The sequence below is a fragment of the Schistocerca gregaria genome, chromosome 3, assembly GCF_023897955.1.
Source record: "Schistocerca gregaria isolate iqSchGreg1 chromosome 3, iqSchGreg1.2, whole genome shotgun sequence".
NCBI lineage: Eukaryota > Metazoa > Arthropoda > Insecta > Orthoptera > Acrididae > Schistocerca > Schistocerca gregaria.
Window position 1 is genome coordinate 82,209,181 of NC_064922.1, and position 27,842 is coordinate 82,237,022.

The following is a 27,842-nucleotide window of genomic DNA, read 5'->3' on the forward strand; positions in this document are numbered from 1 at the left end:
GACGACATGCCAGCTGAGTGCCTGGCAGCAGAGCGTCCCGGCAAAACTGAGGACGGCCGGGAGCAGCGACTCATGGATGGAGCGTCAGACGAAACGTGCCGCAGTGGACAGAGGGATAAAGACTTCTTCTTGGAGGCCTTCTTGGAAGTCCGATGAGGCACGGGGATGGTGGGCTTGACCCAAAGAAGGTCCTCACGCGCGGGGTCTGTTTTGGAATGCCGGACCTCTGAAGCCGGGGTCCGGAACGTTTCCCCGATGGACGCCTGAGAAGAGGATCGCTTCTCAGGTGGCGGAGGGGGAGGAAGGATGGCCCCTGGGGCAAAGGGGGCAGGGGCCACGAGGGAGGAGGATTTGGAAGGGAGGGATTTGGGAGGCGGAGGCATAGACCCCGAATGGGGTGAGGAGGTGGAGGGGGGACAGGATAGGGGCGAGGATACTGTGGAAGGAGTGTACACGACTGAGGCAAACGAAGTCGTCAACGTCACGGGATTGAGGCGGTTATACTTCTTCCTGGCCTTAGAATAAGAGAGATGGTCCAAAGTTTTTATTTGCTGAATCTTCTTCTCCTTCTGATACACGGGGCAGTCTAAAGATCTAGGCGAGTGGAGGCCAGGACAACTGACGCACCGAGGTGGTTAGGTGCATGTATTTTCCTCACGAAGAGGACGTCCACAATCGCCACAAAGGGGCTCAGCCTCACACCGTGACGACATGTGCCCGAAGCACAAACACTGAAAGCAGCGCATAGGAGGCGGGACGTAAGGTCGCACGTAGCACCGGTAGCACATCACCTTTTCCTTCTCCGGGAGAACGTCCCCCTCAAAGGCGAGGATAAAGGCCCCGGCGTCGATGCGACGGTCTTTGGGGCCGCGATGGACTTGCCGGATGAAATGCACGCCTCGGCGCTCCAGGTTGGCCCTGAGCTCCTCATCAGATTGCAGCAGGAGGTCCTGATGGAAAATAACCCCCTGCATCCGATTCAGTGCCAGATGCGGGACAATGGACATTGGGATGTCCCCTAGTCTGTCGCACGCCTGGAGCGACGCCGACTGTGTGGCGCAGGTGGTCTTTAAAAGAACGGACCCCGAACGCATTTTACTGAGAGCCTCGATTTCCCCAAAGACGTCCTCGAAATGCTGGACAAAGAACATGGACTTGGAGGTGGCGAACGTCCCCCCCATCGGTCCGAGAACAGACTAAATAGCGGGGGAAGTACTTCGGCCGAAGCCGGCGGGCCTGTCCTTCCTCCCAGGGAGTGGCCAAGGGGGAAAGGGCAGGAGAACCAGAACCAGAACCGGAGACACTACCTTTCTTTTTAAAAGACTCGACCGCAGATGGACCTGATACATGTTGACGTTTCATCTGCGAAACGTCCGCCCTGATATCACCCACTCCGACCAGGGGCTCTCCCCATGGGCGCCACCCAGCCTCAGCAAGGGCCACCTGGCAGGATGACCGTTGCCGGGAGTTCTGATGCCCCAAGGAGACGGGCATCTACTCCTTGGCCGACGTGGGGAGGGTACAGCTCAGGTATCGGCAGTACGATCCCTGTGTTGTCAGGGGGTTACAACCTAGAGGGTACATGACGACCCCACCACAACGGGCTGGCTACCGTGCTGGATTTCGGGTGCCATGGAAAGTCCATCATGATCGTAGGTGCTGATGGGGACGCACTATGGGCGTAACTTGTGCAACCCATCAGGCGTTTAGGCCCAATTTGAGGAATAGTGGGTGCAGTTACAACCCGTTACAATGCTGAGTGCCAAGGTCTTAGTGCACTGAGGACCAGTGATACACCACGTAAGGCGTCCTTCCCCAAAAGGCTCGCTCGTACTTCTGTAGAATTTTGAAAAATGGAGGTCAAACCCCAAGGGGGAACACTACATTAAGGCCGAAACATTTGAGACTCCATTTAGTCGCCTCTTACGACAGGCAGGAATACCGTGGGCCTATTCTTACCCCCGAAACCACAGGGGGGGGGGGGGGGGGGGGGGGAGACCTGAGTAACAAAATGGAGATCCCTGTTAATGGCTAGCAGCTCTGTTGTGAACAAACTACACGAACATGGTAGTAAATGGTGCTCCATGCCAGTAGGAGATGTAAAAGAGACCTCCTATCCAGCTATCGTTTTAGACTCATCAGCATAAAGGGAGGGCGGGAGTGTGGGAGGAAGTAGGAAGTACAGTGACTGGAGATGGAGATACCGACAGAAGGAACTGAGATGCATTCCAAGTGGCAATGCCTACCAAGTGTTGGTATCAGGAGGGCACATCCCTTATTTGCTAAGAGGGCAGGTCGTGGGATGGTCAGGGAATTAAATGGTTATTACATAAGAAAACAGGATTTGGCTCCGTCATATTTATAGAGGCGGCGGCCCTGCTTTTGCGAGGAGCCTGTCAACAGGACTAGTGCGAAAAGTGCCAATAGGCAGACGCATCCCATACTTATGAATAGGGTCAAGTTGTTTCAGGATGGAAGGAACTGCCAAGCCATAAACCTGATACCCATAATCTAATCTGGACAAAACCACAGCATGACAAAGATGGAGAAGAGAGCGTGGTCTGCACCTCAAGATGAATAGGCCACGAGGTGGAGAACATCAAGCTTCTGCATGCATGTAGTCTTCAGATGGCAATATGGGGCAGCCATGTCAGCTTTTTATCAAAAAGAATGCCCAAGAAACAGGACTGTGCTACAACATCTAAGTGTTGGTTGCCTAAATAAAGTTGTCGACATACAATGCCAAGGTAACCAGAGGCTCAGCAGAAGGTAGAAGCCCATTGACAGAGATGCTAAATAGTGTGACAACATAGAACCCAGTGGGATACTCTTCTCCTGTGTTTGAGGGCTGCTGAGCGAGGTGCCAACTGGAACCCAGAAGAGCCAATTGTATAAAAATCAGAAGGGGGCTGCGTAAGCCACAGTTATGGAGGGTAACTAATATGTGATGGTGTCAAGCTATATTGTATGCCTTACGTAGGTCAAAGAATACCGCGACAAGGTGTCTGCGGTTAGTAAAAGCCTGTCTCATTGCCATTTCCAATCTGAGTAAATGGTCAGTTGCACATAGTTCTTCACGGAAGAAACACTGATATGGGGGACCAACAAAAACGAGATTCAAGTACCCAACTTAATTGGAAGCTAACCATCCTCTCGAGCAATTTACAAAGTATGTCGGTCAGGCTAATCGGTCGGCAGGTGTCGAGAGATGTTGAGATCTTCCAGGGCTTAAGGACAAGGGTAACTATGCTGTCCTGCCATTGCAAGAGGAAGGCACCTTTGGGCCAAATCTGGTTGAAGACGCTGAGTAGATGTTGCCTCTGGATAATGTCCACGTGTTGGATCATCTAGTTGTGGGTGGAATCAAGGCCCAGGGCTATGTCACGTGAAGAGCTAAGAGCCTGCACAAATTCCCTTCCAGTGAAGGGTTCATTAGGGTTTCATCTTGGTGGGAGTTGAAACAGAGGGGGGTTTTCTTCAACTCGTCGTTTCTGCCGGGGAATGGTACCAGGATAGGAAGAGAATGCAGGTACTGTCGCAAAATGTGTCATGAGCTGTTCTGCAAGGACTGATGGACCTGTATATAAGAGCACCCTGCAGGTTAAGATGCTGCACAGCTGATGATAGCTGGCAGCCCAGAAGGTTATGGAGCTTGGACCAAGCCAGCGATGAAAAGCATATGTCCCCCAGGGAGGAAACACAGCGCTCCCAGCATTTCATTTTACTCAGCTTAATAAGGTAGTGGACCTTAGCACGGAGATGCTTTCATATAAGGTTGAACTGTGAAGGGTGTCACTAGATTGTTGCAGTGCCTTTTGGAAGTCCTGGATAGTGACTGTGACGTCCTCGGTCCACCACAGTACTGGCCGACAATGAGGGAGGTCTATCGATGGGGGATAGCAGTGCCAGCGAGATGAAGGAGAGCGTCACCAGAGACATCTTCCATCGATGCAATCCAAGAGAGAGGTGTTGATGTGCACAGCAGACGTATATAAAGGCAAACTGGCTCTGTGGAATGCCCAGTGTGGGACCTGTTTGCCTGTTGGTAGCAGAGGAAAGATAGAATCACCAGAAAGTGGTCACTGTCACAAAGACCATGGGATGATCAATGTAGGGAAGCCATCAGAGCAGGGGAGGAGATTGTGAGACCAATAGAAGAAAAGGTGCTGTGAGTGCAACTGAAGTGGGTAGGGGAACCATCACTGAGGAGACACAAATCAAAGTCTGTAATCAGTTGGTCAATTAAAAGACCCCTACCCAGTGAAAGTGGCACTACCCCATGTGGATGATGTGCAGTGAAGTCCCCAAGGAGGATATATGAGGACAGGAGATGCTGTATTAAACAGTTGAATCAGCATCCCCCGCTGACTTTCGTCCCATCACCATACGTGGAGCTGGCGAGGACCTTCCACGAGGTTCTGGCCTTGCACCTGATGCATCTGTGTGCTGTGGATGAATGTCAGTGGGCCTTCATACCTTGGGATGGGATGCTGGAAAACACGTCCATCTTGGATCAGGATCTTGTCAACGCAGTCCGCTCCTGCTGTTCTGTCTTTGTTGCGTCTCTCGACTTGTCTAAGGCGTTCGACTCATTAAAGCATGCTGCCCTGCACTCTGTGCTGAAAGCGCACGGCCTCCTAGGCGAATTTGCCGATTACGTTGAGAGCTGCTACAGAGGCAGCACGACAGTTATGGCGGGTGGCTGCAGCATCAGTGTGGCTGTGCAGCTGTCAAAGGGCATCTGTCGAGAGGACCCTCTCCCTCCACCCCCCCTCGTTTTCAACACGGCCATCGACATAATGCTCGACACCTTGCCTTCCCACATAGGAGCCCGGATTATAGGTCACAGAGTCAACACTGACATTTGCTGATGATGTCCTGCTGTTTGCATCAATGAAGAGGGGCCTGCAGTCCCTCATCGATGCAGCCCTCGGCTATCTGGGGCTGCAGATCAATGTGCAAATGTGTCTCAACCTCGCCTTAGTGGCCTCTGGCTACGAGAAGAAGGTGGAGGTGGGTGACTCCATCACCTTCACAGCTGGCAACGTCACCATGCCAGCCCTACACGGGGGTGTGACCTTCGTTACCTGGGGCCGCAGTTCTCCTCTTCTGGTAAGTGCTTGTTCCATCCTCGCCGCCATCTGCAGGAGCATTTGGACATCTTTACCCAGGCTCCCCTGAAGCTGCAACAGCACCTCTACGCCCTCGTCCACATGCTGTTACTGGGCCCGCATCATGGGCTGGCCCTCAGTCGCACCCAGATTGGTGCCATGAATGCCACGGACACTGTGGTGCGAGCAGCCATCAGGAGACGGTTCCGCCTCCCGGCGGACACCCCCTTGGGCTACTTCCACTCTCCTGTAGCCCATAGGGGGCTCAGCATTCCATCAGCCTGATGGATAGGCCCTACCCTATGGCAGGCCCGACTCCTGATGCTGCAGAAAATGGGGCCGCGGACGACACAGGCCTGCGCGAGGTACAGCATGAGGCCATGGAGATCGAGCGACTCTTGACGTGGGAAAGCCATCTCCTCCTGATGTCGGAGTAGGTCGGAGACATGTGGGCAGCCCGCCTACATGTTGCCTTCGATGGTGTGGCCCTCTCCGAGTCTGCCACCATCCGGTGGCAGCACCAGTGGGTCACCGATACCAGTCATCTCTTCTCTGGGCACAACTTCATCAATGCTATCTGCACCCGCATTAATACCTTGCCCTCCAAGGCATGACACAGTAATAGGTGCGAGGCTGATAACCGATGCTGCACAGGCTGCAGAGCCGTCAAGACTGTCAACCACGTCATCCAGGCTTGTGGACAAACGCACGGATCAAGTGTGAAATGTCATGACGCTGTTGAGAAGTACCTCGCCTGTGGATTCATGCAAAGGGGATTTGACATCTCGGTGGAACCCCACCTTCGAACAACGGAAGGACTCCGCAAGCCTGACTTTGTTGTGGTTGAAGATGGCCAGGCCCTCATAATTGGCAAACACCTTCAGTTCAACTGGTGCCGCCAGCAGAAGGTGGCAAAGTACAACATGCCATCCATCAGGCGTGCCGTTTTTGACCTGTGTCCCGGCATACACTTATTCGTGTTACTTATTAGTCGTCACTTATTTGTCGGTCACCTTGAAATGGAGGGGAACAGCGTCCCCAGTCTGTGAACGACCTCCTGAAGCTGGGCTTCCAGGTGCAGGAGTTCTCCATCATCTCATCCAGGGTGCTGACGTCATGATGTGCATCGCTCAGGATTTTTGAGCATATGATGGCACAGTGACCAATGTCCAGGGCTGGGATTGGGTAGAATGCTGGCTTCTCTCTCCCTAACTCCTGGGATATGTCACAGGAGTAATGCTGTCTTTGTTTCACGGGGCTGGGGTAAGAAATTACGGGGTGGAGCAGATGATGTGACAGAGGGGAGAGTTGAGGTAAGTGGCACTGGATGGAGCGGCAAGCCGCAGCATAAGCGATCCAGAGACTTGTATGATTGGATCTTCTTTTCTTGTTTGTAGGCTGGGCAATCTGGTGAATGTGGAGCGTGGTGGTCACAACAATTTACGTACACAGGTGGTGGAACAGAAGGGCTTTCTTCACGTAGTGGGTGTCCATAGTCACCATACAGAGCATCCGCCATGCAGTGGCAAGACATGCCCAAAACACAAGCCCCAAAACACCTCACGCATTGTAGGACGTACAGCTTCACGTCACGTCCATAACACACAACTTTGACCTTCTCTGGGAATGTTTCTCCCTCAAAGGCCAGAATAAAGGCAATGGTATTGGAGCAGTTGACTTTATGACTCTTCTCCACATGTTGAAATTAGCAAATGCCACGTTGCTTCTGATTAGCATCGAGTTCCTCGTACGTTTGCATGAGTAGTCCTGATGAAAAATCACTCCCAGGAACATATTCAGTGACTTTCTGAACAGCATGGCGGCGAGCTGGTATGACATGGGCATGCAAAAACTACCACAGTATCTACAAAAATGCACTGGCAGAAATGGTGATTATGTCACAAAATAGCTAAATGTTCAAGCTGTAAACTGATGTAAACCATTGTGGAAATAGACAGGTCTATGTACTTATATACATAAAAAAAAGAATGCCTTACTTTTGGGATTACCCTCGTATTTGTGGTTAACACTAAGAGCAAATTTGGGATAAACTTCACAGTTTGCAGCCAAAATACTAGTAGCAGAAATAATTTTCAAGACCCTTCTCTGATTCAGAATCAAGTTTTACATTCTGGTGCAAAAGTCTCTAAAAGGATATCAGTAGACATCAGGGAGGAAACTGAACAGTTCCAAATATTTGAAAACAAAAGAAAAGAATATCTTGTTAGGCACATCTCCTACAATTTTTCAGAATGCTTTTACTTGATAACATAAATTCAGCATTACTCCTATTTGTATTAAATGAAACCCGATTTTCCAGTATATGGACAGCTAACAGTGGCCAATGGAAACTTACATAAATATTTTGTTTGAAGCCTTAGAGAATAAAAGCAGTTGAATAGCACAGCAGGAGGGGGAGAAGTGGAGTTTTTCGAAGTAGCTGTATTTCTGCTAAGAGACAGATATGTAGCAATCTACAAGTAATTACCACAGCTACCAGTTTGAGTAGACTAGTGGCAGTCATAATTTGGTGTTAGTATACTTCACAGAAGTAGCTAGCAGTGGGTTCTCCAGCCTTTGAGTGTACAACTTGTCTCATTCCACATCCCCGATGGTTCTCCTAAGCCGATGGCATTTACAGAATGAATGAATGAATGACTAAATCAGATGCAGTTCCACTTGTTATCAGTCACGGTCCTAATATAATGTGACTGTCAGTTTATGTCACTGGGCTGGATCATTCATCTGAACTGTTGCTCCTGCAACAACTGTGAAGGGTGCTGTGACTATTATACTATCATATATATCTATCCCAATTTTCCTATCCTCATGCTGCCCTAGCCGTCATTCACTGCACCCTCTGCCTCTCGGCAGTCATATTGGCCTTGCGATCCACTGTCAACCGAGGGTGAGGATGAGAGAGTAGATCTGCTCCTGTGCAACTGCTTGTCCACTTAAATATATTCACACACAGATGACTCCGGCAAAGTTTCATGGGCTATGAGTTTTTTTAAAAAAGCCCTGCGGCAATGGAGTACTGACAGTGAGGCAAGAGTTTGGTGTGCCCGAACCTTAGTTGGTGCTCTGCATATTAGGCGGTCGACAGGCACGGGAAGACTGGTTCGGCAACTCTTCAGATGACAAAGCAGCCCTATTTAGGATTGCTCTGCTTCCCCTAATCCAGGGAGGGGCCTAGAAAAGGTGGCCACATAGCCCATCTCAACTCAGTGCAAGTGGCAAACTGCGGTCACTTGTTCACCAAAATCTGCGCTCGAAAAAATAATAAAGGAAATACTTACATTAAACACTTTATGACTGGTACATGGAACGTGTGTACTTTACTGGATAATGACCATAATCAATGTCCAGAGAGAAAGACAGCAGTTATTGCTAGAGAGATGGCTAGATATAACATCAGCATTGCCGCCCTAAGCAAAACACATCTTAGTGACTCCGGAGAGCTGTGTGAACAGCTCGGAGGTTACACCTACTACCGGAGTGGAAACCACCTACCGAAAGGGCAGAAAGTGGCGTAGGCTTTGCCATAAGCAATGAACTGGAGTGTTCATTGATGGAACTTCCAAAAGGCATCAGCGACAGAATCAAAACACTCAGACTAAAACTAACATCTAAGAAATACATTCATCTGGTTAGTGTCTACATACCTACACTGCCCTCTCCCAATGAAGAGAAGTACAAGTTCTACCAAGATCTCCGGTACATACTTCAGAGCATTCCTTCTGCGGATAAAGTCCTGTTGCTAGGAGATTTCAATGCTCGGGTTGGCAGTGATTTCAATGCTTGTAAGGAGTCACTGGTTGCCATGGAGTTGGAAAATGCAACTCAAATGGTCTTGATCTTTTAACTTTATGTGCTGAATTTGAACTCTGTTTGACAAGTACATATTTTCAGATGCCCGATAAATATAAAATGACATGGATGCACTCAAGATCTAAGCACTGGCACCTTCTAGATAATGTGATCACATGGAAAAAAGATCTTGGTGAAGTACTGATCACACGTGCTACGAGAGGCGCTCAGGGTTGGACAAACCATCGACTTGTGAGGTCCAAATTAAACATAACTTAGAAAGCACCATGCCGAGTGCCACACAAAATACAATCAAACTTATCCTTCAAAATCAAAACCTTGGTCCACAATTAGACTATGAGAGCAAAACTGGACAATGCATTCGGTTCTAATGGGCTTTTGATATCTAAGTCAGCCTCTGTAAATGAGCACTGAAATGTATAAGCTACTCAACTGCACAGATGTGCCATAGAAGTCTTGGAAAAACCTCAGGGAAAAAAACCAAGATTGGTTTGAAGACTCAGATGCAGAGATCAAAAAGCTTGTTAATGATTTCAGAGCATCTCTTTGCAGTCCTGATCTTGACAAGTGTTAAGTAGCACATTAAAACCTGGAAGTGAAGGTGCGTGCCCTCAAAGACCAATGGTGGCTGAATAAAGCCAATGAAATGCAATCACACGCTGACACAAACCAGACAGGCAGATTCTTCGAGTGCCTGAAAACTATCTTTGGTCCAAAATCAAGGAAGATAGCACCAGTTTATGACAGAAGAGTGATATCCTTGCTTGATGGGCAGAACATTTTGATGCCGTTCTTAACCCCAAACATCAGACGACTGATATTCCATACATAGAATCACTTGAAGGCCTGCCAGTCGCCGAACAACTTGCTGATGCCACTTCATTCAGTGAATTCATTTCAGCATTGGCTAAGCTGAAAAATAACAAATCAGCAGGATTAGACAACTTACCATCAGCACTTTATAAATATGATGGACCAAACATTACGAACCCACTGTTTGTTCTAATTTCAAAGATTTGAGAGTGCGAAATAATTCCACAAGATTGGAAAGATGCCTGCATTTGCAAGATTTACGAAGGCAAATGTGAAATTTCTGACTGCAGTTCTCACAGGGGAATCTCTCTCCTCTCAGCAGCAGGGAAAGTCCTGGCTCACATACTCAACAACCGCCTAACGCACCTTGCAGATAAAGTGCTACTAGAGACCAAGTGCGGCTTTCGCCTGAACGGAGGCACAATGGATGCCATATTTTTTGTCAAATAAATGCAAGAGAAAATCTTAGAGCAACATCAGCCTCTTTTCATGTGCTTTGTAGCCCTGGAAAAAGCATCTGACAAAGTCCCATGGGAAGCTCTTTGGATTATACTTAAGAAAACCAGCTGCCTTGACAAAATTATTAACTTGATTAGACAGTTTCATGACAACATGATGGCAAAACCCGCCATGAAAATGAGCTTTCAGACCAGTTTCCCATCACATGCGGTGTAAAACAAGGCTGTCTACTGGCTCCCACACTCTTCTCACTTTATTTCACAGCTGTTATGAGAGACGCGACCAAAGCCTGCAGTGGTCAAATGGGTCTTGACTCGAGAACAGACAAAAGTGTCTCTAACACCTCTCACCCCAGAACAAAGAGTCGCATAAATAAAATATATATCTTAGAAATTCTTTAAAAACAAAGATTCCAAGACTTACCAAGCGGGAAAGCGCCGGTAGACAGGCACAATAAATAAAACACACAAACACACACACACAGAATTTCTAGCTTTCACAACTGACGGTTGCTTCTTCAGGAAAGAGGGAAGGAGAGGGAAAGACGAAAGGATGAGGGTTTTAAGGGAGACGGTAAGAGGTCATTCCAATCCGGGGAGCAGAAAGACTTACCTTAGGGGGAAAAAGGACAGATGTACGCTCGCTCGCACACGCACGCGCAGAGAGAGAGAGAGAGAGAGAGAGAGAGAGAGAGAGAGAGATTTGCCATGTGGAAGTTTCTTTCTATTTTATTTAGAAATTCTTTACATAGATGACATATGTGTGATGGCTAATTCTCCTTAATCTCTCCAAACATACATGAACCTGCTAAATGACCCCCGCAGAAGATTTAGTTTAGTAATAAGCATCACCAAGACGCAAGTCGTTCAACAACCACTTACAGGTTCCAATATAGACATCTGCAGTATTAAGTTGGACAACATACATTTGGAAAACGTGTCTCACTTTATATATCTAGGTAGCCAAATCAGAAGCGACAATAGGTTGACAACAAAAGTTGCAGCTCAGATAGCCAATGAAGCCTCAGTTTTCGGCAAACTGAATCACCGAGTATGGAAATCACATTATCTTAGACTACAAACTAAAATTGTGGTCAACAAAGCGATAATGTTACCAACTTTACTCTATGTATTTGAAACCTGGTGGTGTATTAAAATTGACATTAGGAGGCTAGACACCTTTCATCCTCACTGTCTGATATCAATTCTCAACATGAAATGGGAAGACCGTGTTCCAAACACGGAGATTTTGCGTTGCGTGAAACTGCCTGGCATTGAAGCTCTCTTAATGAAACACCAACTGACATGAAGTGCACATATCATACAAATCATACACATGGACAACAGAAGACTTCCTAAAGCGGTGTTCTACTTACATCTCTCATGTGGGAAGCGGCGGCAAGATGGCCAACACCAGTGATATAAAACAAACACCGTTAAACACCACACCACAGCCTGTTGCATTCTGAGCAAATGTTGGGAGGAGCTTGAATTGCACCGAAAAGAGTGGTGCTCAACTGTACACGAGAGTGTGAAACAATTTGAGCATATTCGCCTAAAGAACCAAGATGACAAACGGAAGCTCCGCAAATCTAAGCCCAAGCCTAATTACATCTATACGTATAACTCCACTGGGCAACTGTATTGCACTTCATGCTATCAGATCTTCAAAGCAAAGCTTGGTTTTGCAAGCCACATCCGAGCCTGTCATCATACGTACTAAACGACTGACGGAGTCCCTGTCGCTGAACACTGCAAGGAGGACATGATGATGGTCATGTATTAGTCTGGCCTCTCCAAGATCTGGTTACACCTGCAGTACTGTTGCTTGTATTGTTGAGCCATGCAAGCCTCACAGCAGGGTTCATGTACGACAGCTCTAACTCTGGAGGTCACCTAAAACACTGTAGATTGCTACTCACCACATATATATATGAGACATTGGGTTGCACACAGGCACAACTAAAAGTCTCATGGGAGAAGCAATCTGGTATGGGTAAGGATGAGGCTGGGTTGGAGAGGGGAGGGACAGCAGGTTGGGGCTAGAAGAAGCTGTAGTGCTGCTTATGGTAGTGAGGAAGGATGTGGTGAGGAAAGGTAGGGTGGCTAGGTGCAGTTGGGAGGTTCATTAGTTATCGTGCCCATTGAGAACGCAGCACTGTGGTCACAGCTCAGCTTCTCGATCACATGACTGCTTTTGCATTTGATAGGATAGGACATGCCTGTGTGGGTATTTTCACACTGGCCCCTCAACATATATATTCCTGAATGAGATTTTCACTCTGCAGCAGAGTGTGCGCTCATATGAAACTTCCTGGCAGATTAAAATTGTGTGCTGGACCGAGACTCGGACTCGGGGCCTTTGCCTTTCGTGGGCAAGTATTCTACCATCAGAGCTACCCAAGCACGACTCACGGCCCGTCCTCAAAGCTTTACTACTGCCAGTACCTCGTCTCCTCCCTTCCAAGCCTGCTAGGTTCGCAGGAGAGCTTCTGTAAAGTTTGGGAGGTAGGAGACAAGGACACCAGTATTGGAGCAGCAGTACGAAATGCCAAAGTCATCTGCATACAGAGAAAGTGACAAAAAGGGCCCCGACAGCTGCGGTTAGACCATTAATGGCCACTAAAAATAGAGACATGTTCAATACAGAGCCCTGCAGGACTCCATTCTCCTGGATATGGATGGAACTATGGGAACTTGGACACGAAAAGTACGGAGCGACAGGAAGTTTTGGATAAAAATTGGGAGTGTTCCCCGGAGACCCCACTCAAATAATGCGTCAAGGATGTGATGTCGCCAGGTCGTGTCATATGCTTTACCTAAGTCAAAAAAGATGACCACCAGGTGTTGGCGTCTGGTAAAGGCTGTTCGGATGGCAGACTTGAGGGGTACAAGATTATCAGTGGTAGAGCGACCCTGGTGGAAGCTGTCCTGACATAGACCCAGCAGGCAAAATGACTGCAGGACCCAACCCAACTGCTGACACACCATACATTCCAGCAGCTTACAAACAACGTTGGTGACGCTGATGGGCTGAAAGCTATCCACATCAAGTGGGTTTTTACCGGGTTTGAGCACCGGAATGATGGTGCTCTCCCGCCATTGTGATGGAAAGATGCCATCGCAGAATATCCAGTTGAAAATGACGAGAAGATGTTGCTTGTAGTCAGATAAAAGATGTTCAATCATCTGGCTGTGGATCCAATCAGATCCAGGAGCTGTGTTGGGGCAATGTGCAAGAGCACTGAGGAGCTCCCACTCTGTAAATGGGGCGTTATAGGATTCACTATGGCATGTAGTGAATGAGAGGACTTTTGCTTCCAGCCACTGTTTCAGAGTGTGAAAGGCTCGGGAGTAATTCTCCGATGCAGAGGCTTGAGCAAAGTGCTTGGCAATGGCGTTTGCGTCAGTAGATAACATGCCATTTATGGTAACACTGGGAACATCTGTTGGGGTTTGGTACCCGAAAACATGCTTGATCTTTGCCCAGACTTGGGAAGGTGACGTATGGCACCCAATGGTCGAGATGTATCTCTCCCATCACTGCTGCTTCCGTCGTTTGATACGTTGGCGAATGCGGGCACGGAGCCATTTAGAGGCTATGAGGTGCTCCAGGAAAGGGTGCTGCTTATACCTCTGTAGAGCTTGCCGACACTCCTTAATTGCTTCAGGCACTTCCGGCGATCATGAAGGGATTGCCTTACAAGGGGGGCACCCTACAGACTGAGGGATCACATTTTCTGCCGCAGAAACAATTGGGGTAGTCACCTGCTCAACCATGACATCAATGTTACCGTGTGGGGGAGATCCAATGGTGATAGCAGAGGTGAAAGTTTCCCAGTCTGCCTTGTTTAAAGCCCATTTGTGCAGGCATCCGTGGGCCTGACACTGGAGCAGTGACAGGAACATGGGAAAGTGGTCACTACCACACAGGTCATCATGTGCCTTTCAGTGGATGGATGGGAGAAGTCCTGGTTTGCAAATTGATAAATCAATGGTCAAGTAATTGCCATGAGCCACACTGAACTATGTGGCGGCCCCAGTATTTAAGAGGCAGAGGTCGAACTGAGACAAAGTGTCGACATCTCTGCCTCGGCCAGTAGGTTCGGTGCCAAATCACATGCTGTTATGAGCATTAAAACTGAGTTTAGGACATAAACGCAAACTCTGCTTGACACTCGATTACAGTCACTACGGATACTGTAATATCCCTTACAGCTGCGGAGGGCAGGGGTCCACATTGTCAGGAACCTGGTTTCCTGGAGGGCTCAGAGGTGACTGGGGTTGGCGGAGCTGATGGCGCCAGAACTGTTGTAGCAGAGGCGTAAGATGATGTCACATACACGCGATGCAGGTGTTCAAATTTTCTCTTAGCCTCAGTGTAGGTGAGTTGGTCCAGGTTCTTGTACTCGATGATTATTCTTTCTTTCTGGAGATACCTGCAGTTTGGTGAGCAAAGTGAATGGTGCTCTCCGCAGCTGACACACATGGGAGGCGGGCACAGGGAGTATTGGGATGTGATAGGTGCCCCCATCTCGACATGTGATGCTAGAAGTACAGCGGGAAGACATATGGCCTAACTTCCAGCACTTAATTCATCACACAGGTAGACCATCACCTTGACCTTCTTGGCCAATGTATCACCCTCAAAGGCTATGATGAAGGCACCGGTGGCAACCTGAATACCACTTGGACCCCAGTGGACACGCTAGACAAAAAATGAACACCTCGCAGTTCTAAATTACTGTGCAGCTCATTGTTAGGCTGCAAAAGAAGGCCCCTGTGAAATGCGATACCCTGGACCATATTTAAGCTCTCATGGGGCATGATGGAAACAGAAACATACCCCAGCTTGTCGTAAGTGAGTAATGTCCGTGACTGGGCAGAGGATGTCGTTTTGATGAAGACTGACCTAGATTTTATTTTGGACAATCCATTCACTTCCCCAAAATTGTCCTCTAAATGCTCAACAAAAAACTGAGGCTTCACCGTCGTGAAAAATTCCCCACTGCCATCCTTAGCCTGACATTCCTCCCATGGTGTGGCCAGGGAGGGGAACTATTTGGTGTCATACTTCTGTGCGTTGAATTGAGCTCGTGAACGCTTAGAGCCTGCTGGTGTTTCACCACCAGCAAGAGATGATCGATTACGCTTCATTGCGTGTCATCCGCCCTGATGCCACCCATTTCGACCAGGGGCCCCACCCAGCCTCAGCAAAGGCCACCTGGCAGGGTGGCAATTGCCAGTAGTCCCAGTGCCCCAGGGGGACGAGAATCTACCCCTTGGCACACGTGGGGAGTTAACGGTGCAGGCATCAGCATGGTGATCCCTGTGTGATCAGGGGTATACAACCAACAGGGTACAAGGCGGCCCCACCACAACGGACTGGCTACTGTGCTGGATATCGGCTATCATGGGATCTATGCACTGTACTGCTTTCTACATGGACATGACAATTAACAACCTGTCTGTTCATGCGAACAGTCACCAAGCAACTGTGACCAAGAGACAGCTGGACCACCCAGTTGTTGAACATGTTGCCCATCTGGATCTTTCCTAGTAACATCACCTTTTCTGAACTATGTAGGTTGGAACTCTCCTTGTAACATAGCCTACGTTCTTGTAAGGCCCCTGGCCTCCCCCCCCCCCCCCCCCCCCTCTCAAACCAATGTCCTGGACTGCACCTAGCAGTCCCCTTCTTGTCCCTCCACACTCCCACAAGTAGTGCTACACCTTCGTCCAGCCCTGCTATTGTTTCTCCTCTCCGCCCCAGCCTTCCCCTCACCTCCACAATCCACATCATATTGCTTGTTCCATAAGGTGCTGTTTCAGTTTCAAGTCTGGCCACAGCAGCCAGAAACAGAGATCAGGAGGCCTTCTGGTTGAAAGTTTAATCGTACAATAGTCTTTTCGTTATATTTATCATCAATTCAACTTTTATATGGTAAGTAGCAATCTTGTCATATGAAGGACCACTTCTGTCAAACTGGAAACCAGTGGTCCTCAACCCTCCCCCCTCGTCATAGAACTAATGTAACTTCTTGCCTGGATGTTACAGAGAATCATGTGTCAGCACATACAACATTTGTTAAAACACAAATGTTTCCAACCCAGCTTATTCTTCTGAAAGGCTGAAATTTTTCCTCCAGCAATAGCATTTCCATGCCCTTGTTCCAGAAAGCAAAAGCCATGTGTGCAGAGAAAGTGATGGCTTATTGTTAGAAGAGTCCAGCATTCACTTTAGAATATTTTTGGAAAACGCAATTCAGGATGGCGGAATACTCTAATTCCTTATTTACAAATAAAATACTGAAGTAATGACAGGGTAAAGGGGCATGGGGACACTCAGTGCGATATGAAATGAACCAAACATGTAAGAAAATAACTAGTGTTTTTTAATTACTGTATTGAGCTTGTATTACATCAGAAACCAAGAACTGGGGCAGAAAGTGTCAGAGGAGAGTATGTCAATCATCTGTAATGGCTCCCAATTTAATAGCAGTTATTGGCAACATTAGAAATCTGAATAAAGTAACTCATAAAATGCCAAACAAAATTATATTTCAAAAATTAATTGACCTTTGACATAATAACAGAATTCTAATGGCTTGTGCAAACTGTTTTGCATATCAGCAGATGTATCTCCTCTGAATAAAGTTAACTCATTTAAATGCTCAAATCTGCATACAAAGCAGGTACTTGTTTGCAGCTTGCAGACTGATCAATTGAGAGTGTCACATGACCGAAAAATTAAAATCAACTGCACTGCCCATGGCTAGCTGGGCATCCAACTGTTCTAAGAAATATTTGTTGCTCATCATTTATGTGTAGTCTGCTTATTGACACTTTACATAACAAATCATGCACGACTGCAAAAATATATAGGTCACTTTCTTCCTGTTTGCTACAATGGGTCCCTTCTAATGGTCAAATTTTTGCATTTGATTTATCCTGGAAATCAAAGACACCGTTCCTTTATGAAGAATCTTACCTCAATTACCACTTCATCTAGTTTTGTAACATCTGAATAAGTCAGGAATTATGAATAATCAGTTCAAGATTTTTAAACATCTAGACCACTGTAACTGTAGTAATTTTTCTCTGTAATCACTAAATATGTCAAGGATTTGGTATATCTCAACAGCTTGAATTTCTCATCACCAGAACATCTGTTTAAATGACGAACAGGTACAAAATCAATATCTAGAAGACAGTGCATTATTATCTGTAATATATTTGCTATTCAATAAATACCATTTCATGTGTGCTAAGTAAACCCTCAGTATTGTTTCCAATGGAGCATTTTTGTTAATATTAATTGAGGTACATGAGACTTATCACCAAATTAATTAGAAGATATTGCATCTAAATGTACTACAAACCACTTTAAGCCCCTTTTCAAAAAGAAGTAATAGTGTTTTAACATGAATGGATGCATGTGGAGCAAGTTTTAAAGAACCATTGAGGGTAAATTTCAACAATGCTGAAATATATCACCAGCCCATCTTGGTGTATTGTTTCTGCAATAATATATTACCACATGCAATAATAAAGGGTGGGGTAAATAAAAGTGGCCTGGATGAGTGGATATGATTGTATGGGAATGTATGCATATTATCACATTCCATGATGTGCACACCACATAAATGCCAGCCATGTGTGCCATGTCGGTGCAGGTGGAGCAGTGCAAAGGGGACAATGGTACTCAAGTGGAGCAGCAGGTGTAGGTTGTGGAGTTTAGGCCAGCGAAGAGTGCCACGCAATGCTCAGTCCAAAAATGGTGAGAGGTAGGATCTGGTTTGGAAAAAAAACATTCTAAAACATGCCCGCACACCAGAAAATATGAGTGCAATTCAGCAGAAAATGTTCGAGAGTCTTATCAAACTAAATCGATGCCTGCTGCAAGACACCAACTGATCATGTTGATCATGAAGGCAAATACTCCACCTGGGACCTGCATATGCATCCCTACTGAGTTCACAGATTAAAACCAGTAGATACTCCTCACCACCTCCAGTTTTGTGAGTGAACAGATCTGTTCTTTATGTCTGATGAAGCCTGGTTTCCCTGAGTGTTTATGTCAATTCACAGAATCACAGGTTCTGGGCAGCAGAGAATTCACATAACTTCCACAAAACACAACCGCATGATCAGAAGGTTGAGGTCTGGTGTGCTGTGTCTGCACACCTCATTACTGATTCCATCTTTCTTCATCAGACACTGACTTTAGCATGTTACATTTCCAACATTTTTAAACATTTGTGGCAGCATTAACTGAGGAGGGAAAGACCTACAGTTTCTTCATATAGGATGAAGCAACTGCTAATACAAAACCTTGGACCACATTTACATAATCTTCACATTTGACAGAGTTGTTGGCAGAGGTCAGTCTGGTTGCCCTAGGAGACCATAAAGGTCACCTGATCTGTAAGTGTGCGATTACTTCGTGTGGGGAGCCCTCAAGTCTAACACGCAGTGCAACAACCGTCACAGTCTTTAAGAACTCCAGGAGCACATAAATTCCAGCAGTCCAGCTTTGATCCGCCTTCAGCAACTTGCTGAACAGGGTCCAAAAAGTGCTAAGAGGTGAATGGTGGTCACTATCAACATCTACCACAGTCATGTTAGTACTGCATTTCCTTTCCTCTCCTGTGTTTCTTTGTACCCTGGAACTCTGTTCTCCGGGCCACTTTCATTTGCCCCACCCAGTATGTGAAAAGTAAGCCGATTTCTTTTAGATTGGGTAACTTTATATTAAGCCCAAATTTGGCTAGCCATGAGTAAGAAAACATTGCAATTGCTATTTGTTCAAGCGGTTTCACAGGACACTAAATAACAACATGGACACTGTAACTGGTTCTGAGCATGTTTAAATGAACTGCTCAGCAGAACAAAAACTGACAAAAGGAAAGAATAATATGTCTGCCCCTTTTTTTGAACATAGCAGCAAGAAGTGAAACTAGGGGAATAAAGAGGGGAAAATTATCAATATTACAATTAAAACCTTAAAACTGAGTTTCATAAAGATGTTATCTTAGGGGTGGGGGTGGGGGAAGTGATAACAACTGAACTCAAGGCTGGGAAAAAAGGGGAGAGAGAGAGGGAGAGAGGGAGAGAGAGAGAGAGAGAGAGAGAGAGAGAGAGAGAGAGAGAGAGAGAGAAAGTTGTACTGGACACATCTTCTGATGCTGAAGGTGGTGGAGCTTGCTTACAGGATATATCTTCTTGTAAAAACATCGGCTTCGAATGATGATGATTTAAAGACTACAGATATATGACTTTGCACCACTGCAGGTTACAGGAAAGAATAAAAGTATAGTTAGGGCATGTAAAACTGAAATGAGACAAAGTATAATTCATGCAACCAACTATTTCCATTTTTAGCATTCTGTACGAGTAATTTTGTTGTATTTGCAAACATCCATAATAAATTGGCAGAACAAGTTTCATTAGTTTAAAAATAAAAAGAGCTGTTGCCGTTTTGATGTCTGAAGATGGGTTGTCTCGGCCTTATAAGTTACTCAATATACTACAGTAGGTCTACCAGAACCTAGCAGAGCTATTGGTAAGTACAAAATATACTGAACAATGTGACTTATAATCATTAAATAAAATAACTAAGAAATAGCACCTTATTCTTGACAATATTCTAGGAATAGCAAACATGTCCACAGATTATAAGGAAAACTACAACGTATATTACAACACCCGGGAAACTTTCTTTTAGATTTAACAATGATCACAGAAAACAGAGTACAAAACAGCACCATTAGCATTTCACTAACAGTCATTTAAAAAAACCTACTTAAAAAGGCTGAAGTTTATAGTCTGGCTATTTAGTTTCTGATTGGAACAGGTAGACTAAACGGAAAGTAGAGTCAATAAAGTAATAATTCAACTCAGAAGATCGATTTAATACGATGCTGCCTTCAGGCTTTGTACAGGAATCACTATCGGTGTCAGTGATGGAAATTCTTAAACTATATTTGTATTTCACTGGAACAATCAGTCACTGACGCAATGAAAATACTCCTGTCTCGTATTCGTCAGAATACTGACACAATTAAATAACAATAAAAAATCTACCGTCTAAACAATTCAATGTTTAACCAATGCTTTAAATTTTGTCCGCTTCCTTAACAGGGAAGCCGACTCCGGAGAGGAAAATGAGTCGACTTAATGGTATATTTTTACTGTAAAGCCACATAAGATTATCAGCTTCTTAAGTCATGATTAATACGTTGATGCATGCATTATATACCGTCAAATTGTATCACCAACACGCTTCTTTCATTTTTGTTGTGTTTTGATAGAAAGAGTTAATGTTAGCGTAACATATCGATGCTCGCTCACCTTGAAACGTTAACACTTTTTGTGCTCCGGCAAACTTCTGTAGCACAGCACACGCCATAGCTTTTTTAAAAAGTTAAGTAAATATAGATATTCAATATCAGGTATCTAATCACTGTTGCACCAAACAGAGGTACAATCTCGAGAAGGCTACGATCCTTATAACTACTGTCAAGCTCCAGCCATGGCTACCTTATAGGCGGCCGTGCTTCCCATGCTCCCGCATCTACCTGTATCTTTGACGTGCCGTGTCTTGAATCTGTGACTAGCTCTAATAATGGCTGAAGTTTTCGAGCAAGTGGTTGGAAGCTCAGTGCCAAAGCGAGAGTGTTGTAGTTCTTAGTGTCTTAAGAAATAGTATATTTTTATTAATAGGATATAAAATTGCGAGTGTTCATATGGTGATCGATTTTATCGTAAAATGTCAACTAGATCCCAACTAACAAAAGATTTAAACGGTAAGTTTCAGTTTGTTTTCATTAAGTACACACTTAAGTTTTGCTTTCCTTTGAAATGTGAGATCAAGGCTAAAATACGGCATGATTTATTGTTGTCTGCTTTGTTGATAGTATTTCATCTGGTGACAAAAAAATCTGGTGCATTACAATTTTGATTTGGTTACACCTATTTAATGATAATTCAGTTGCGTATCTGGACCGTTTGCTTTCTCGTTGTTTTACCAAATATTTCACGTGTGGCGATCTAGGCACCCAAGGTTTACACTGATGTATACAATAGAATCCTCGGCCCTGTTGGCTTTCGTATTTGTTTACTGCTACAGAACACAAAACTGATAAATCGTTAGAAATTAGTGGCGCTTGGCGTAGGTCCATTCTTCTCAATTTGGTATCTTGTGCTCTGGAAAAAAGACTCGATGCAGAATTGTTAGCAAGACAGAATATGTGCGATTAAGAACTGAACATATACCGTTTGGGGAAATTTTGTTGAGTTTTGCAGAGACTGTTTGCATTATTACCGAAGGTTTTTCTTGTGTGTTGCTCTCAGTGACAGCAGTGGTGCAGGAAACTGTCTGTATATCAAGTTCGCCACGTACGAGCGTGGATGAGATATGAAAAAACCATAGTTTCTGCGTTCGAACTTAATGACATTTCACATCACAGTCGGAATGTTTGACCAAAGTACGAGTGGAATTACATTAATACTTGTTCCTTAGATGATGAATACATGTCGTAATGATATGGAACGAATCATAACGTAAATGTGTGTGTGTGTTACTTCGTTTGGTGTGTGTCCCCATGATGTTTGAGATTATTAGATTCCTGTTAAATTCTTTATTATTATTTATATTACTATTCCAGTTTGTATTTGTACTGTTATTGAGCTTGTGTTTTATTTATGACATTGCAGTTTTTACAATAAAAATCCATCAAAAATGCCCCGTTGGAAATAAGTAGGCCTACAACTTAGTTAGTCTACTTAAACTTTAAAATAAAATCAGCCATATGCAGCTGCAGGCATACTGGCCACAACCAACACAGTTTATAAGATGTGGATAACAGTTTTGTAATCACAATATCATTTTTAGCACTACTTGAGGCCCTGAGTTTCATTTGATTGATGATTTTCTGTATGGAGATATTTGCAAAGGGCAAAGATATTTCAGGTGTGTAACAGTTTTTCTCGAATAATCACTGACTTAATGTGTTAAAAATGAGGTATCCATTTGGCTTTTTTGTATTTGCAAACCATCTTTTGCACATCTAAAATTTCTAGATGCGACAAGCCTCTTTTGGATTTGGATTGTCGGCAAATACATGTTATCTGCATTTTGCCTAAGATAGTAGATATTACTCTGTTGCTGTATGGTACACAGTTGAATAGTTTCCGTTTTTTATCTTCATTGGTATATGTTGCACATTAGTATATATCAAGTGTGGAATTGATCTGTAGTATTGTTTTGTATAAGTCAACAAACCAAATAAACCACAGGCATAAAATTTATGGTTCTTAATAGTGTATTACCCTGATGATTTTGATGAAGGTTTATGAGTTTGCAGTTTCATTTTCAACTGTTATGAAATTGGTGGATACAGAATCATTTTGTGCCTGTCTTGAAGATTATCCATCTCAACTAGGTCCTAAAACTTCAACCATGGGTGAAAGTGTTAAGGAGATGTATAATTTGGTATTTAACATCTGGTGGTTAAATACAAATGAAGTGATTTGGAGCATTGGTATTTCAGAAAAAAAAGTATGATGTATTTTGCACTAAGAATTAATTATGTGAATTATTTGTGTAAGATGAGTATGCTGCATTTAATGACAGCTGGTAAAAAGCAAATACGGACATGAAAAAAAAATCCAACTCATCTTTTTACTGTTAAGAAAACTGACCAAGCAGCGTACCTCTTCACTGTCCTACTTGAACTCTTAACAACCACTGTTTTCATATGTTCCACCCTGCGACTTAATACCTGTTTCCTCAAGTGAATAAATTTGTGCCTGGAAAGTTTTCTGAAGCGCCCTTGAAGATACTGTTGGGGGGCGTTCTACAGGCTCTCCACTATTGCACTTTATTTATTATTTATCTTTATTCACCCAAGGATCATCTTCATGTGATATAGGATTTGTCTCAAGTTATATTGTGCCAATCAATATGCTAGAAATAACACGCAGCCGGGATGTAATAGACTCGGTGGAAAAATGTTGGATGGAGTGAGCTGATGTAATGAGAATACATAGTGTTGAGTGAAAAGCTGCTGGGTTCGCTGGCAGTTTGAAAAGTATTCTCCTTGCCTTTGTAGAACATGTTGCATTAATAGTTAATTTGGGTAAACAGGGATATTCAGTTTTACCGTAGTTGTCGGCTGTGACGAGTGATGTAGGAACTGTGACAGATGTCATAAACAATGTGGTGACTATAATGTGGCAGTACATTAGTTATTGTTAAGTATTATGAAATGTATAGTTTCAGTTTTCATTCAGAATGATATAGGCAGAAAAGTTAAATGAGCATGTCTGGACAGAAATTTGAATACAATCTTCTCATTACAGTTTCATTGATTTGCAACTGCTTAAGCATATTTTGTTTTTTGGTTTGTTTCAGATGCTTATTCTTTGTAATAATTTTAGTTCTAAAAATGCATGTTTGCATATTAATCTTTTGGGACTGTTTACTTTTCAGAAATCACTAAATTATAGGTAATACAAAGTGATATATAAATAAAAAAATCACTATGCTACCAGTAATAATTTTTTTCTCGTTTCCAGCACATTTTGGAGACCTTGTTTTTTATATGGTGACAGTTCTTATTTGATTCTACTGAAAAAAAAAAAAACACCTCTGACGACAGGTGCTCTGTTGTTGTAGTTTATGCTCTGTCATGCATAAAGGCTGTGCGAAGTCCCAGCAAAACCAGTGGTAGCATAGCTGTCCAGCTGTTTTCATGGCACATAAGCATGGATGTCAACATTCTGTGCCATTCTCTGCCATTCCGTTACTTGCAGGATGGTAACTGGTCGTATGAGGTGCTGGAATCCACATTTTCAACTCAGATTTCCGCCCTGCTCCATGATGACACAAGCCGGACGCCAAAATGGGATATCCACATTTTTAGGAAGGGCTGTGCTATCAGTTGTGCCAACATATCACTGGTTAGTGTTACCTCCGCTCAGTGTGTATACCTATCTGTAGCTGTAAGTACGTAACGATATTCCTCTGATGGTGGGAGCAGGCCAACAAGGTCTGTGTGAACATGGGAGAAAGGATTTATTGTTTTAGGAAAGTCTCTCACTGGCCTGTGTGCATGTTGCTTTTTAGTACTGCGCCACATAATTTTTCTCCGTCGTCAGTTTGATGGTGGCTTTTGCACCGTGAAACTGTCAATTACTGCTCTTCCTTGCATTTGAAGCAGGGAGATGTGCATCTCGTGGCCTGATAAGCAAAATGCTTGTGACACCAATACACCAGATGATTTTCTCCTCCTTGGGTCATCTGAGCTGATGGATACCCCTCTTCTTTACCTTTCCCTGTGCAGGTCCACTTATTCATCACCAGTGACAACAGTGGCTTCTGACTTGTGTCTGTCTGGTATTTCACAAGTCAGAGCTACTCGTGGATATTCATCTGTTGCCCGTGCTGTATAGCTGTAGTCTCCCGAGTGTTGCTGTGTCACTGCTGAAGTACTCCCTTGCACCACTATAGCCTGAAGCTTACCAAGCGAGGTGGTTAAGACACTGGACTCGCATTCGGGAGGATGACGGTTCAATCCCGCGTCCGGCCATCCTGTTTTAGGTTTTCTGTGATTTCCCTAAATCACTCCAGGCAAATGCCGGGATGGTTCCTTTGAAAGGGCACGGCCGACTTCCTTCACTAATCCAATGAGACCGATGACCTCACTGTCTGGTATCCTTCCCCAAACAACCCCAAGCATGAAGATTGTCACCAAGCACAGATTTTTAATGCATTTCTTCCCTCACATCACCACTGCCATTCCACTGAAAGTGATAGTTGCTTTTGCCATACATGCAGGAGTGTTTCATCTGACATTGCTTCCTCTTCCACGATGCTCCTCAGCTGTCATCAGAATTCAGACAGCCTTCTATTGCTGATACACTCAAACTGAACCACTTCTTGTATTTATTGTTTGAACATTTTGTACATCCGTATCAGCACAATGTGGAGGTACTGTTGCTGTGAGGGTGATATCAATATAACGTTGCACACCATTTTGACTGCTCGGGCATCGAAGCTGTTAACCGTCACCACAAACTTTGTATTATCGCTAGTTATATTGTTTTGCATAGATGCTAAATCTAGCATTGCGAACCCCAGTTCAGGTTTCTTCAATAGGAACTTCCGCATGTGTTTTCATCTTCGAAGTGAAAATGATGTTAGACTCAGCAGACAAACTGCCTGTCATATTCAGCATTATTGATGTAAACTTACATTATCTTGTGCTGCAACTTGTTTTTGCATATCTCTAACCTACTCCTGTTGGTACTCGTTTAGGTATAAAAGCTGCCCTCCTATCTGACTTCACTTAACTTTTCAACATGAAGTCACTGTTTCACTCTGTACATTGCTGTTCAGCATACCACGGCAGATATTCATTTAGCAACCAAGCCATCCTCTCTTCCTCGTGATCCCCTCATTCGAAGACGGTTCCCTGGTGGACCCCAGCGATTGCTGCGACCATTAGACATTTAGGCGGACTCTCCAATGCCATAAATGGCACCCTTCACTGGAGCAACTCATGCCTTTAAATGGTTCTGTGCCTGCATCTACTACCTGATAAAACTGATGAAAGCAAGAATCATGGGAATGGTACATTTCCACCATTGGATCACATACCTCTCCATCACAAATAAGGCCAAAGATCAGGCGAATCTGCCAGACTTCATTCACAGCCAAATGCTGAAACATCTCTCAATGGATTGTCAGGATCACATTGCCGTTCTCTTTAATCTGATCCGGAATGAGGGCGAGTTCCCATCTCGGTGGCGAGAAAGTGCGGTAGTTCAGTACTAAAACCGGGTAAGAACCCACTTGAGGTGGACAGTTATTGCCCAACCAGTCTTACTGTTCTTCTCTGTACGTTGCTCGAATGTGTGGTGAGCAAGTGGCAGCATTGGCTTGTTGAGTCTTATGACCTTTTGGCTGCACCTCGGAGCAGTTTTTGCAAAGGCCACTCCACTGCTAATAATTTAGCTCATCTAGAATCCACCATCCACGTGGCCTATGCGCATCGTCAGCACCTCATAACTGTCTTGTTCAGTTTGTGGAAGGCTCACGACACGAAGTTATGTCACCGCATTCATACTATGTTACACAATTTGAGCCCACTTGTAATTTTTGTCAAGAACTTCCTGGTTAAAGTGGGCACTTTACTCAGTGCCCCCCTTACCCAAGAAAACGGAGTTCTGCAGGGCTCCGTGCTCAGCATCTCCCTCTTTTTGGCGGCCATCAATGGTCTAGCAGCAGCTGTGGAGCCTTTGGTATCACCTGCCTTGTATGTTGATGATTTTTGCTTTTATTATTACTCCTCTATTGCGGTCGTTGCTGAGCATTGCGTACAATTCGCCGTACAAAAGGTGCAGTCGTGGACTCCCACACAAGGCTTTTGGTTTTCAGCCGCCAAAATTCATGTCGAGCACTTCTGTCGCCATCATACTGCCCACTCACACCCAGTGCTCTATGGAGCCTATCAATTACTTCTTCTACTTGAGAGACACCACTTCCTGGCACTAGTCTTGGATTCCTGGCTGACGTGGTTTCATCAACCATCCTCTATCGACTCTGCATTAGTCACACTTGGCTGACCCATGGCCACATTCTCCGAAGTGGGGATCCCCCTCACTGCTGATGCGGAGCCCACCTGATGGTGGCCCACTTACTCATAGACTGTCCTCATTTGACTGCTTTGAGGCAAGACTGCCTTCATTTGACTCCTTTGAGGCAGCATCTTAATTTTCTTGACATGCTCCCTCTGCTACTAGCAGAAGATGCCAAGTGGCTGATCTGGTGTTGTGTTTTGCCTATGAAGGTAGTTTATATTCATGACAGTAAGGTAGGGCTTTTTTGCCTGCCTGAGTGGTTGGTGGGGCACACCTTTCCCACTCCTCTCAGGGGCTCAGCATTCGTTTGTTGAGTATGGGCTTGGTGACCCCAGGATTCCTGAGCTGGGGACTGGTAAGCACCATCAGTCCTCTGTCGCCTTAAGCTCTGGTCCTACTACAGCAAACACCATGCGGCTCTGCGGTGGAATGTTGTGTGTTTCGGAGAACAGGGGTCTTGGCTCCACCGCCTGGACGGCGATTAAGGTACACACCTCTTTAAAGAAACCTCAACCTCAAGGTGTGCTACCTGCTGAGGAGGTGAATGGCTATTGAGCTAAACCGGTCTTTAGCGGGCAACCTATGGGCACGTGGCGCCGCCCCCCCCCCCCCCCCCCCCCCCACCACCACCCCCCGTTGTATAAGGCTTGCTCAGGCATGCAGCGCTCTGCCTAGGTTGACAGTTCTTTCCCTAGCATCTTGTGAGATCCCTATGGAACGGTGTCAGGAAACTGCTATTCTTTATGGGACGGGTGTACCGTCAGACAGCACCTACACCCACTCCTCAAAGAGAGCTCGGTTGGTGTGTCCTCCCGAAAAGAAGCCTCAGAGTGATAGTAACAGGGCATTAGTGTGCCGTAACACTTACACTATAATCAAGTGAAATAGGGGAAGCTTTGAGGTGATATTCCCTTTCTACATTCACAAGATATTGAAGGATGTTGCTGGGTCTCTGAAAAGTGTCAAATGACTTTGTAATGGA

At 45.1% G+C, this 27,842-nt stretch overlaps 3 protein-coding genes across 10 annotated transcripts in view; 1 reads left to right on the forward strand and 2 right to left on the reverse strand.

The window, feature by feature from the left end:
- LOC126356059 (glomulin) overlaps positions 1-20,577 on the reverse strand; it is a 59,667-nt gene extending 39,090 nt beyond the window's left edge. The window contains exon 1 of the mRNA XM_050006761.1: positions 20,475-20,577. The gene's annotated coding sequence lies outside the window, so the exon portion shown is untranslated. The remainder of the gene's footprint in view (positions 1-20,474) is intronic.
- LOC126356060 (ubiquinone biosynthesis protein COQ9, mitochondrial) overlaps positions 1-20,763 on the reverse strand; it is a 221,413-nt gene extending 200,650 nt beyond the window's left edge. Inside the window, exon 1 of the mRNA XM_050006762.1 lies at positions 20,567-20,763. Coding sequence (XP_049862719.1) covers positions 20,567-20,624 — 58 coding nt within the window. The 5' untranslated portion in view covers positions 20,625-20,763. The remainder of the gene's footprint in view (positions 1-20,566) is intronic.
- A 64-nt stretch (positions 20,764-20,827) lies between these two features.
- LOC126356058 (F-actin-uncapping protein LRRC16A) overlaps positions 20,828-27,842 on the forward strand; it is a 488,103-nt gene continuing 481,088 nt past the window's right edge. For 4 of the 8 annotated variants that reach the window (XM_050006752.1, XM_050006757.1, XM_050006756.1 and 1 more), the window contains exon 1: positions 20,848-21,021. In XM_050006752.1, the coding sequence (XP_049862709.1) occupies positions 20,985-21,021 (37 nt within the window). In that variant the 5' untranslated portion in view covers positions 20,848-20,984. Of the gene's footprint in view, positions 21,022-27,842 lie in introns of all 8 variants that reach the window. The other 4 variants (XM_050006753.1, XM_050006754.1, XM_050006760.1 and 1 more) reach the window with 3 other exon arrangements.